General features: G+C 39.3%; 1 protein-coding gene across 3 annotated transcripts; it reads left to right on the top strand.

Annotated features, from left to right (window-relative positions):
• Nucleotides 1–796: 796 nt before the first annotated feature.
• On the top strand, nucleotides 797–13,629 carry LOC135583938 (nuclear pore complex protein NUP98A-like). Of its 3 annotated transcripts, XM_065139170.1 has the most exons (13): nucleotides 798–985; nucleotides 1,123–1,262; nucleotides 1,973–2,254; nucleotides 5,994–6,590; nucleotides 6,853–7,080; nucleotides 7,426–8,063; nucleotides 8,178–8,265; nucleotides 8,352–8,412; nucleotides 8,830–8,968; nucleotides 9,122–9,238; nucleotides 9,371–9,545; nucleotides 12,198–12,260; nucleotides 12,750–13,629. In XM_065139170.1, the coding sequence occupies exons 2-13, from the start codon at nucleotides 1,244–1,246 to the stop codon at nucleotides 13,427–13,429; spliced, it is 3,087 nt and encodes a 1,028-aa protein (XP_064995242.1). In that variant the 5' UTR covers nucleotides 798–985; nucleotides 1,123–1,243; the 3' UTR covers nucleotides 13,430–13,629. The 3 variants fall into 3 exon arrangements, with proteins under 3 accessions (XP_009381267.1, XP_064995242.1, XP_064995241.1); XM_009382992.3 differs by having other exon boundaries at nucleotides 797–1,262; nucleotides 12,198–12,248; XM_065139169.1 differs by having other exon boundaries at nucleotides 798–1,262.
• Nucleotides 13,630–13,757: the final 128 nt, after the last annotated feature.

A 13,757-nucleotide genomic window follows, 5' to 3' on the forward strand; every position in this document is an offset into this window, starting at 1 on the left:
ATAATAAATAGGGACATTATATGAAAAAAAAAACATAAGTTGCTTTCTTAAAAAAAAAAAAAAAAAGAAGGAAATGTAAAGTTTTTCAAGAAAATCACCCATATTTTGTCGAACAATGACATGTTACATCCCAAAACAGTGTATGATTCAAACGAAGAGTATGGGGTATCACAGCCTGATTCGCTTTCATCTTTAAAACACCATACTTCAATATAGACGTCCTGTATGAATCCACATGTCTTATGCGCGGGGAGTAACCAGTGTGTGGGGAACCAATCCCTGTCGTGTGAATTATTCTTTTCGTCCTCTCCCTCACCACTCTGCGGTTCCAAGTGTTGGGCTGATCGAGCTATTACGGCCCATGGGCTACTTCCCCAAGACTCCGAAGCCGCTTTGATCTCTAAAACACCACAGCTCTGTAGTCGACCTCCCGAAGACATCCACGTGTTCCATTCCGTGGGCCCGATCACCGTCATAAAGGTCTTTTGCGAACACATCCCTGTCCCGTGGATTCTTCCCTCGTCCGCTCTCTCACGTGATATAACGTGTTGGGCTGGGTCAGATATTACAGCCCACGAACCGTCCCTGAGAACTTTAGATTCGCTTTGATTCGCCCAACACAGTAGTTAAAGGTAAACCTCCATAAGCCATCCACGCGTCCTACTTTTCTGGGGCCGGACCACGTTCATGTATGCTTATGGGAAATAAAACCCTGTCCCGTGATTTGTCCCCGTCACACCCGCTCTCTTCCCCACCTTCTTCGGTAAACCCTTTCCAAACCGCCTGCCCGAAACCTAATTCTTGCCCTTCCATTGCTCCACCCCCCTATCGCACCCTTCGAATGCCCTAATAAATCTTTCTCCGATTCCCCCCCCTTCCCCTCCTCCTCCTCGTCCTCCTCCTCATTGATCTTGCGTTGGATTTTGGCTGGTACCGGCGCGTCGTCGAACGCGGGGGAGGGACGCGGATCACGCGTTCGATTGACGTCGGTGTTGGATTTGATTGTGCATTTTTTTACTTCGAACTGCGTTGGTATCAAGCTACGTTGATAGGAGAAGCAATCTTTCGACCATTATATAAGCTGACTGCGTTCACTTGCTTCCATACATCGCTCTGTTTCAGAACCCTAATTGGTCTTCGATCGGGAGGCAGGATCCGCAGCATATAAGCTGACTGCGTTCACTTGCTTCCATCCATCTCTCTGTTGCTGAACTCTAATTTGTCTTCGATCGGATCCGCAGTCATGTTCGGCCCCACCAATCGTAAGCTGCTTATTTTCCCTGGTGCATCGATTCGTTTCGCATATTCTCCTTTGCTTGGATTGTTGTAGCAGCATTTTGATCGGGTTCTTAAAGATTCCACTTTTTTGTTTAATCCCGAGCTTTGTGAATATTTTTTGATCTCTTGGTGAGTGGCATATGCTGTTACCTTGTCAAGGTTACTTCATTCCGTCGATTTGGTTGTGGAAGCTCGTTCTAGGATCGGTGTCGTTTGACTTGGTGGTAACTTGTTGGTGTTTAAGATGCAGTGGGGTTCACCGGGTTTGTCGTGCAAAATCCGTGATATCTTGCTCTCGATTTCTTAATGTTCTTTTGTTTTCCTGGGTTTGCCGTTCTTTTTCTTTGAATGGTATATTCATTAGGTATTATAAACTTGCTTTTGCATGTACTAGTAAGTTGATGTTCTAGGCCGTAACTCAAAACGCTGCCTTTGCCAGCCCTTCTTATTCTCAAAATCATTCTGATGGTAGGCGTAATATCGCTTTTATGGTTATATCTTATAGTTTTTGGCTTGTATTTTTATTTATTTATTTTTTTGCGCCGATGAGAAGCATATTTTTTGTTGCTTGTCCTTGAGTTTTGTTATCTCAGTTACAATTTTTATTCTTTCTACCATGAGGCTGTTTATCTTATGTTTTTGTATATATGATTATTTCTTTTCTTCTTCTGAGTGTGGTTAATTGGATGTGCAGCTTTCGGTCAGTCTTCAAGTAGTTCTTTTGGTTCCCAGTCAGTGTTTGGGCAAACAAGCTCTAGTGGCAATAATCCATTTGCCCCAAAACCATTTGGAAGTTCAAATCCTTTTGGTTCTCAGACAGGGGGTTCGGTCTTTGGCAGCACATCTACTGGTGTCTTTGGGCAGCCTTCTACACCTGCCTTTGGTGCTTCATCAGCTCCAGCTTTTGGGAGTTCCATGCCTGCCTTTGGGGCATCATCAACTCCTGCTTTTGGCGGCTCTTCCTCTTCCTTCGGTGGTGAGTATATCTGGGACTAAAATAGTTAGTAAATAGCAGCCAAGTCTTTCACATTGATTATTAACTGTATGATGCACCAGCTCCCTGCTAAATTCTATGTTTCTTGTTAATTGAATTAATCTTACATACAACTTCAGCAAGTGAGTCTTTTTCTGATATGGTAATTTAGTGTCTATTTGGTTTTGAGTATCCAAAGTATAAAGTAAATTATCATGAGAATAATATTAAAGGAATAGTTTATGCTCCTTTATATTTGACAGTTTTTATGAGGAATAACAACAACATACTATGATTTCTTGTCTCCTTCGCAAGGAGTAAGTAAGTTTTGTCTTTTGGGAGTTTTGGTAAAGTTTGTCCAGTTCATTTAGCTCGTGACCGGATAGCTTATTCTCATTACTGAATCTCAGAAAGAAGTCTCCTCTCGAAGTCATTACAAAATAAATGCTTATTCAGACGCTTAGCCCTTAATGAACAGGGCCGTTGGAATTATATCTCCCAGTGCTTGTGCAACCAAGATTCATATACCAGCTGTTAGTAGTCTTTCTGTAAATAAATAGCTTCCTTGGAAGGACAAGACATGCTACTTCATTTCTTACTCTTTTATACATATTTTTTTTTTTCAAAATAAACTTTTGTTACTTCTTAACTATTCAAGGCAACCTTTGCAGATAAAGGAGTACACTGAGATTTGCCAACATTTAAAATGACCAACATGGTTAGGCAAATAACAAAATTCTACAACATTCAATCTACCCTGTTAATATCTAATGTCTTTTGATGATAGATCTAAGAGACCAGGGAACGCAGGTGTTCCCCTTGACAAAATTTAAGACTTCTGTGCATCCTACTTAAGCCAAATTATAGAATGGTTGAGCTCCTCAACTTTCTCAATTCCTCCAGAATTGCATGACCTTCGGACATACAAGAGCAACTGGCTTTACAAGGGCTGCATCCAATATCTTCATTCATCTTCCTTAAGACAAAGTCTTTTGGCATGTACCTGCAGACACATCATAGGAAACAAATAAGCCATCAGTTTCTACAATATAGCCATTATTTCACATTAATTTTAACAAGAGAACCATCTATCCTCTCTTTTACTTCTTATAAAATGGCATAAAGTACAACGATTTTTTTGCACAATTTTGTGTAGTGTCATGGGGTTGCCTAATCAGAAATTAAAAATCTTAACTCTAATTGTACCCTAGAAAATCAGGATGTATGCAAGGTTCTAAGACAACACCAATTGATGTAATTGGGAGTGCACCATTGTGACAGATGGCTTAGTGAGGAAGGAATGCAATAAATTGTGTCCAGAACTGGGCATTTTTTAGTATGTCTGTGGACCTGATCTAGTCATTATATGCTTTTACCAGTATTTGAAACAACTGATCTTTTTGTTTAAGAAAAAGGGAAAGTAGAAATAAGTTAAACTCCACTAATTTGAAATTGGTGTGTTACGTTTGCTAATCTTAGAATACATTGATTATTTTGGAGTTTCCCTGCCTCGAGCTACACCTATTACCATTGAAATATGTGTTTTCATTGCATAGCTAATATGTCATTGATATGATGATTTGATCTGTATATGATAATGCAACCCATATGCTAAGTTGCTAATTGGAAGGAATCCTGTTAGCCTTTGACTCATTAAACAAAATAGGTTTATGTGAGTAAGCTGTAATCTATATGATGTCATTACAATCCTTGTAGCTGTTTCCATTTGAGATTGTTCCTAGGACCCTAAGAATTATAGACACGTCAATTTGGTGGGCGTATCCATGTCGCACGTGTCAGACATGGATACGTCACCAACACGGTTGGACACATGTCTTTATTTTTATTTTTGGACACAAGCACCGCCCCTGTGGCCTTCCTTACCTCTCCCGCGGCCTTCCTCATGTGCCACATGAGCGTGGCACTCGCGTGGCCCTCATATGAGGGCCATGAGCTTCGGGGAGGCACATTGACGATGTTGTTGTGGCTCTGCCTAGTGTCCCAAGCCCACCTGCGTCTAGTTGAAGCCATCGTTGCTCGCCCTCAGGGCCTCGGCAACCTCTCGTTTCACCCACGAAGCCTTCTTCCTCATCCGTGAAGCCTTCTCATGGGTGAAGCCTTCTACCTCACCTTCTAGTGCTCGACCCACACTTCCTCATCGGCGAACAGCATCGCATGGTACGATGCTGACCATGACCCATCCTTCACAGTTCACCAGCCTTCTACTTTCCCAGATTTCGCATTTCTGTAGGTCAGATTTCTCTTGCACCACAAGTTATAATGCTGACCCAAACCATGGTGGGATGCATGGTGGCACGTTTCCCCTCACTTTGTATTGCAGTTAAATAATTAGGATACTCGAGAAAAAAACTAAATTATTGATCAATTCTAAACTAAGATCTTAATTAGTTAATAATTTCTTGATTTATTTTTGAACTAAACTTTTAACTGAAGGAACCTGTATTAATATGTTTTAATTAATAATTTCTCTTAATTGATTATAGAATCATACTACTGTAGTTGTTAGTAATAGAAAAAAAATATGTTATCTAAAGCTGATTATACAATTACACTTCCTTTACTTCTTATTAACTGCATAATAAGTTTTTATTATACCTATGATTAATTTCAAGCAGAAATGTAATGTCTAGAGGTTTATCAAGAACTAACATATAGCAGTAGGCAATTCATGTAAAATTAATCATATATCCAAGCTAACAGATTACTACCAAATATGTTTTTACATCTTAAAATGAGCATTAGATAAAGTTAGCATGGGAAATTTTTAACTGTGGGGTTCTAAGAAATCTCCATATACGGATCCGAATTGCAACAAAAATATCAACTGCATCTTTAAACCCTGACAGGAGACGTCTGGATCTAAAATTTCAAATAGTTGCAAACATTAAGATTTTATTTGTTCACATTGCTGAGTTATATAATTGATGTACAAATATTATAAAACCCATGTTAATCGAATATTATATATATTAAAAGATACATGTGTCCTCGATGTGTCCGTGTCCTAATTTTTTTAAAAATAGCATGTCGTCGTGTCCGTGTCATGTCGTGTTTGTGTGTCCATGCTTCTTAGCTATGATATAGCTTATTGTTAGCAATTAGTGTGCTGCCCATCATATGAGGACCTGTTCGTCTTAATTCTTTGGAAGCAATCAATACACTGCTTGGAGACACCTGGTGTTGTAACATCTCATGAAAATTCTTCACTATATAAAAATGAGAACTTTTGTTGGTTTGGAGTTTTATCATGTAGTGGAGCCTTCTTTTGTGGAAGACTCTTTGATGGCAACATCTGGTAGGAGGACTCTAGATCTCTTCATGTATCTGCTTTGGTAATGACAAGCTTATATGTAAGTATGTTATAGTTGGTTTGGACTTCATGTTGCAGGTTCTGTTAAATTTGTATTCTATACTGGATATTTGCATTGGTAATGATGCTTGTTTGTAAATACATAGCTTGTAGTAGGGGGTTAAATTTTTAAGTCTTAGCAAATTTTTACTCTTATACTGGATTCTTATACTTTCTTACCAGGCTATAATATTGTTGTATCAATATTGTCAAATATTTATGAGAGGTTTCACTGCTATGAGTTGAACCCTAAAAAACATTATAGTTTAATTTTTGGCTTCTCTATGGTAGTTATTTGTATTATATTGTTTTCTATTGTCATCTTGTTGTTGGAAATGCCACCTTATGCTGAAATGATTATGTTGTTTGTAGGTTCTTCCTTGTTTGGTCAGAAGCCGGCCTTTGGAAGCTTTGGTTCATCTCCTAGCCAATCAAGTCCTTTTGGTAGTACATTTCAGCAAACACAGCCAGCATTTGGGAACAGCCTTTTTGGTTCCACATCACCATTTGGTGCATCCAGTCAACCTGCATTTGGTGCCACTACGACCCCCACTTTTGGATCTGCTAGCACCCCTTCTTTTGGTGCTACAACTACCCCAACTTTTGGTGCCACAAGCACACCCGCATTTGGTTCTACTGCAACCCCAGCATTTGGGTCAACATCGACATCACCGTTTGGTACTACGGGAGGTTCTTTTGGGGTCTCAAGTTCTCCAGCATTTGGTTCAACAGTGACACCATCTTTTGGGGCTCCGACTGCCCCTACATTTGGGTCCTCAAGCACTCCTGCATTTGGGGCATCTACTGCTCCCACATTTGGCTCTCCAACAGTTTCTGGTTTTGGTGCATCAAGTACTCCTTCATTTGGTTTTGGCTCCACCCCTTCCTTTGGACAGTCAGCATCTGCATTTGGTAGCACACCTTTTGGAGCATCACCATCTCCTTTTGGTGCTCAGAGTTCCCCATTTGGTAAGTTACTTTTTTTCCATTTACCCAGAAGCCCTCTGTTCCTTGAGAGCGGGAAACCTGAAAAGCATTGTTTGTATTGTCGGTTTGAAATTCACATATGTAAACTTGCTTTGTAGTTGGCTATCTTTGGTTGTTGAACGGAAGAATGCTCATTTTTCATGTCCTTTTTTTCTTGTTTTCCCCTATATTACCCTTTTATTTATGCTCTTATCATTATTCTCTGGGCTTTTTGTTCACCTACATGTATATTGATGTTTTGCAGGTGCTCAAGCAACAACACCAACATTTGGTAGCCCGGGATTTGGACAATCAACTTTTGGGGGTCAACCTGGAGGGACAAGAGCAGCAGCATTTAGCCCAACGCCTGAGGTTGATGGTGGCACTGGTAGTCAGCCTGCTGGCAAGATGGAGTCAATATCTGCCATGCCTGCATATAAAGATAGGAGTCATGAGGAACTAAGATGGGAGGATTATCAACGTGGTGATAAAGGTAAGAACAAACCTTTAAGTACTGTTGTGGGGCTTTTCTCGGGGTATACATTCTTTTTCAGGGCATATAACAAGGCATCTTCATTATGGCATGTAGATAAATCCCCTTCTTATTTTGTGAGGCAAAAATTGTTTAGTCTTCCCTTGGCTTTTCTTTCTCAAGAGATTTTGGCTTCATGTATTAGTATATTTCTGATTGCTGGTTGTATGTTCTAAAGCATGCTTCACACTAGATGTGTTCTTATTTTTTATAATCCTCAAATGGTATATTTTATGCCAATTTTCAGTATATTTTTCGTCCTATATCTTCTTCACCTAATAATGACCTGGTTAATGTGATTTCTAGGTGGTCCAAATCCTTCAGGGCAGCCTGCAGGTGCCATCAATTTTTCGGCTTCATCTCAAACCAGCCCCTTTGGTTCTGCAGGCACATTTGGTCAATCTTCCACAAACCCTTTCTCCTCCACCACGCCTTCAAATCCTTTTGCACTTAAACCTCCCAGTTTTGGTTCATCTGGATTTGGTTCTACCTCTAGTTCAATTTTCAGCTCACCATTCACCACATCCTCATCGAGCCCCTTCGGTTCAACTTCCTCTACCAGTCCAATGTTTGGTGCTCCTACTGGTTCGACATTTGGTTCAAGTTTGTCATCCATGGCTTTTGGTGGGACAACATCATCATCTGCTTTCGGTTCTACGCCTTCAATATTTGGTTCTTCAATGGCGGGGCCAACTTCAACTTTTGGGACCGGTTTGGGCTTTGGCAACACGCAATCTTCTGGGTTATTCCAGTCCTCTGCTGCACCCTTTGGGCAGGCGTCATCCTTGTTTGGGCAGCCAAATACTGGGTTTCAACAAGCTATGTCTACTTTCGGATCAAATCAATTTGCCAGTCAGTCCACTGGTTTTGGGGGAAGTCTGTTCAGTAGTTCAACGCCATCAGTCTTTCCTTCAAGCACTCCAGTCGGATTTGGGCAAACAGCTGTAAGTATACTCATAAGAATAAATATTGGGATATTTACACCATTCATATGATAGTTTTTTACATCTGGCTGGCTTGCATTATTTTGGAGTTAAGTTCTTGCTTGTCTTTTGCAGCCTTCAGTGCAGACACCCTTTCAACTGGCACCAGTAGCCCAGACATCAAGTACATTTTCTTTTCCAAATGTAGGCCAGGCACAACCAGGTACATTTAAGGGATTTGCCTTGTCTTTTTGCTTGCTAGTTGTTCTTGTTCTGTTTTTACAACTTTTTTGTTCTTCAACTCTTCAGCCTCTTCTGGTGGCTTTGGTAGCATTTCAAACATCTTCAGTCAAGGCACCTTCACACAGAAGTATGTTATTGTGCTTTTTCTTTATTCCTTGTGCATTTTGTTTTTCTTTTTGTACAGTGTAGTTATGAGCATCTTGGTTCTTTATTTGATAGTAGATTGTAAAATTGAAGTAATATAGCAGGTAACATACTCTAGTAAAAAGATACTATTAGCTGATTTAGAACATTTTATATATTATTTCAATCGAGAGAGCCTTGGATACTTTGTAGCTCATCCTTGTCTTGTTGCAATAGCACAGGGTCTTTAGTTGTTTTGTAAGTAGGGCAGACCGACAATCTATATGGAAATTTTTTTAGTTTTTAATTTTAAGAAGGCTAGCATGTAATGCTTTACAAGAATACTTTTCTTTTCCTGACTCATTTCTTCATGTTTTCTTTTTTGTTTTTAATTGTCCTCTCCTATATGTCCATGAAACAGTGCTGCTAGTCAATCCAATATGGTCATGCAACCAGCTCCTGTGACAAATCCTTTTGGAACACTTCCAGCAATGCCTCAGATGTCAATTGGTCGGATGGGCTCTGCCCCTTCAATTCAGTATGGAATTTCTAGCATGCCTGTAAGTCTAGCTTTTTTCAACACAACAAATATATGTAAGGAGTGTGTGTGGATCTTTCTTGTCATTCAACCTAGATGTGATTTTCCCATTTAATTGTACTATTATCAACTATCATGCTTTGTGAATCAAATTTGTGACCTTTGCTGGGAACAGGTTGCTGACAAGCCTACTTTATTAAGGGCTTCCTCAATGCTAGTTCCAAGACATTTATCTCAGAGAAGGATCAAACTACCTCCAAGGAAATATTCCGCAAAAAATGATGGCCCAAGGGTGAGAAATCATTGTTGGGAGAGCGTACAGCTATAATAATTTGATTACAACTTTATTAGATGCAAGCTGCAGATATTCCTTCTTTTAATAAATCATTTTTTTTTCTGAGGATCAACATCTTTCTACTTTCAGGTGGCTTTTTTTGCTGATGATGAAACACAATCAACACCAAAGGCAGATGCATATTTTGTCCCCAGAGAAAATCCTAGGGCACTGATCATTCGTCCAATTGAGCAATGGCCTCCACGAAGTAATATGGAAAAGGAAAATATCATGAAAAATGGATCGATCCCAGCTGCCGAAAATGGTAATGTTCCTGTCCCACTTAAAATGATTTGAACATTTGAGTTCTTGTTAAATATCGTTGAAGAGTCTTGTTTGAATGCGTAGCTTGTCTATATGCTCTATCTTATCATGAAAGGAAATTGCATGATGCAGCTAGTTCCATTTGTTGCAGTTAAGTTGTTATATAACCCTTTATAGAGGGACAAAAAACAGAGGGTGAGCTTCAGTATGGCATTGTCGAAATGCCAAGACGAAGTGACCGCTTGGGCTGCTTCCTAATGACAAATAGCTATTTTTAGTATAGAAGAGCTGAATGTTGTAAATTTGCTGCCATTTGTCTTATCACTTGTAAATTATGCAAAAGCATAAACCAGTTTATCACTGTATGTATGCTTAGATTTAACCTATTTTGCTTTTATAACTTAAAAGATGATCAATGAAATGGGAAGAATAATTTAGAAATGAAGCCAACTAATCAACAAATTTGAGTGTAAAAGAATCTAAGATTAGGTGTTCACATTTAAGAATCCTTTTTATGCAAGCCAACAGGTCGCTAAATGAACAATATCAATCTATGGCATCCTTGGTGCCTGGGGTGCCTGTTACAACCTTGATTGGTTCTCTGTTCTTTGAGATTTCCTTAAACACCTTATGCTTATTGCTGGGTCACCACTCAGCAAGATGTCCTATGTTTATGGCTAGACATTAGAAAGAAGGTGGTTTACATATATGCTTGAAAGGGACTGATCTACAGAAAAAGACCTTGGTAATGGAGTTAAATCTGGAAAGTAGAAAGAAATTTGAAAGTGATTATAGGTTTTTTCAGATAAATTTTGGCTCGGAATTAAAAGATTATACATAAGCAAGTTATAGGATGAAAAGTGGAAGTCTAGAGCAGAAGAAACAAGAAAAGCAAGGGCCACATTTGTTAATCAATCTATGATTCATTTGTCCTACGAACCCTGCAATCATAATAGGTGCAAATATAGCAAAATTTCGAATTTGGCAGTTTTTGACCAAGAAGCCAGCATGCTTTTGAAGAGCAAAACCATAGCAATTACATTGTCTTAGCATCAGATGAATCTGCTTTTGTCAGTTCTATCCACTTGAAATGTTTCCAAAGATTGCGAAATTTTGGGATGGCACAAGAGCCAGAAATGTGCCACCTCAAACAATTGGAGTAGCTTGTGTTACTTCTGCTATGAGATGTAGGTGGAATTAGTTGGATCTGAACTTTTCCTTGTTTTATTGGTAATATTGGCCTTTACAATGCAGAATCATGATGTTAATGTGGTAGGGCATTATTTTGTGCAAGATGCTGACTATAGGTATACGCCAAGATTTTTTTTTTCCTGTGGTGGAGAGGTAAAATTGTTGTCCTTCCAACAGAAGGCAGCATTGCTATTATATTCCAAATTATACACCCAATATTATATGACACTTATTTCAAGGTTTCTAAGTAAACAATCAGTGCAGGTCCCGTAGGTCCATCATCGAGAACCCATTGAATCTGGAGATCCATCACTATATTGGAATTGGCCAAGAACTGACCTTGACCTGGTTGCACATGTTTGTAATTTGGTTGTTGGTCAATCCTGGTTGACTCCTGGCAGTCGCAGTTAATCCTAGATAGTCTTGATCGGTTCTTGTGATCTTGAGAACCATAGGCTGATTACCCAAATACTGTGGGGCTGTCCATTGATGAAGATAATTTTCTCTTTTTTCATCTTGTACACTGTATCCATGCAAAAGCTCTTATTTCCTCTATTTTAGCTGTTTGAATATATTTTCTTAAGTATATGATTTTGTTCCAGAATTTGTTGGTTTACAAGTTAATCTAGCAATGATTTATTTTTTTTCACACAAGAAAAAGGTTGATTTGACTTATAGACCTTTTTAAGTTCTTGTAGCATTTACATGATACGGTAACATTTCATACTTCAGCATTATTCCAAAATTATATTCAATGACAACTTTCCTTCTTAACAAGAATGGGACACCATATAAGATGTAGCTTTTTAGTGTTTAGAACTTCATACTTCATAGTATTTTGATATGGGATACTTCACTTAGTGGCAAAATGCTAACGGTGACATCATGATTGGTGAATACTGGAAACACATTTATGATACCATACTGCTGTTTGAAGGGGGCATGCGAAACCATGTAATCATGACATGCTAATGCTGATCTGAGGAATAGATCTTATTTTGGATTTCTTGTTGTTGAACCATGGTAATCATGACATGCTAATGCTGATCCGAGGAACAGATCTTATTTTGGATTTCTTGTTGTTTATTGTGTTGGATAATGTCATCTACTTTGCCATTTAATCTACTTTTATTCTGTTGGATATCTTGGGAAGACAATGATACAGAGATATTTAATCTACTTTCTCTTGGAACTTCCTAGTCTCAATATGATGTCATATTTAGAGGTGTACTATGTAAAATTTGTCTCATTGAAAACCAATTATTTCTTATCATGGATCTTTCTTATCTCTGTCAAGTTATTCTTTAGATAGATAGTCTTGCACATTAAAAGTGTTCATTAATATTACCTTGCTGAATGCATGCTCACATATGATGATTTAGCTTAGATTCTTATGTCAGTTTGGTTGTTAGCGTACTCTATTTGTTCTCCGACCTTTTTCTTTTACTGTGATACTCTCCAGGTAAAGTATCAGGAGAGCCATCTGCTCCGGCTTTCAAGGAGACGTATGCAGGTGATAATGATGGTCAGTTTATTTCACCAGTTTTTCTTTTGAAAATCTTGTACGTTGAAATTCTTTCTTTACAAGCAGAGAATGCACTTTTTGTAACTAGTTTAAAATCAGTTTTCAGATGTTCGATGTGGATTTGTTAAAAGGGTGAAAATTTAGTGCTAAACGTTATCGTTCTAGATGTAGTACAAACATGTTTGTTAGACTCTTTAGGAGAAGAAAACATGAAAGGTTCATGTATGATTTAATTTGTCTTGTCTTGCATTGTCCCTCTTAACTCCTTGGTCTGTTGGGAAGCTAATTAATCTCGCACCCAGAGATGTTAGTTTGGGTGAATATTCAGGACCTATTGGGCATACTTTCAGTTGTAAGAGCCCAAGTAATTGTTCTGTAAAGTTATCAGGCTAGCAGATTGAACAGATCACAGCCATTTATTAGTAAGATTTCTTCAACCAGTAGAACATTCTTCCCATCATTTATGTTACTGTTCTGGAAATGATGCAGAGTATGCTACTGAGAATGGCCATACAAGGGAGCATACTGGCACGACCGTCTCAGCCTCCAAGTCTTTGCAGAAGGAAAATGGTAATGGTGATGATCAGATGCAGAAGGTAACCGATTCTTCTTATGTGAAAATATCGGGACACAGGGCTGGCAAGGCTGCAATCGTGTACGAGCATGGTGCAGACATCGAGGCGCTAATGCCAAAGCTCCGCCAAGATGATTACTATACCGAACCACGTATCCAGGAACTCGCTGCAAAAGAGCGTGCTGAGCCAGGCTTCTGCCGCCATGTCAAGGATTTTGTGGTTGGTAGGCATGGCTATGGCAGCATCAAGTTTTACGGAGAAACTGATGTGAGGGGGCTTGACCTAGAGTCGATCGTCCAGTTCAACCACCGCGAAGTGATTGTTTACAGCGATGACAGCAAGAAGCCCCCAGTTGGGCAGGGTCTCAACAAGCCTGCTGAGGTTACGCTTCTCAACATCAAGTGTATGAACAAGAAGACAGGGCAGCAGTACACGGAGGGGCCCAACGTCGAGAAGTACAAGGAGATGCTGACACTGAAAGGTGAGGAGCAGGGGGCTGAGTTCCTGTCCTTTGATCCCGTCAAGGGAGAGTGGAAGTTCAAGGTCAAGCACTTCAGCTGTTATGAGTTCTTTCTAGAGACGGATTGTTCGTAAGGCTACTTACTGGCTGGGAAGGTGGCGATTCATATACCATGATCAGACATCTTCTTCCTCTAGTTTCTTCAAACTCCCCTCCCTGTAGTTTCTTTAGTCTTGTGTTTTAACCCTTTTCAGTTGTAATTGTTACAGCATCATCCTGTTCTCTGTTGGAAGTACAGATTGTGCCAATATGTGATGCCTTTTTGTTTTTAAAACCTTGTTCCTCCTTTCTTTTTTTCTCATGATTCTTTTGAAGAGATGCTTAAGACTCGTGTAGTTCTTGTTTTGGGTCTCTTCCTCTAATGTTCGTGCCAACTTGAAAACTTTGTATGGATAAACATTT

Source organism: Musa acuminata, chromosome BXJ3-2 (genome assembly GCF_036884655.1).
Source record: "Musa acuminata AAA Group cultivar baxijiao chromosome BXJ3-2, Cavendish_Baxijiao_AAA, whole genome shotgun sequence".
Classification (NCBI taxonomy): Eukaryota; Viridiplantae; Streptophyta; class Magnoliopsida; order Zingiberales; family Musaceae; genus Musa; species Musa acuminata.

Excerpts from the sequence above, each read along its gene's own strand:
- LOC135583938 (XM_065139169.1), top strand. Across the intron at positions 2,255-5,993 it reads CTCTTCCTCTTCCTTCGGTG|GTTCTTCCTTGTTTGGTCAG; the intron begins GTGAGTATATCT and ends TGTTGTTTGTAG. Across the intron at positions 12,261-12,749 it reads GTATGCAGGTGATAATGATG|AGTATGCTACTGAGAATGGC; the intron begins GTCAGTTTATTT and ends GAAATGATGCAG.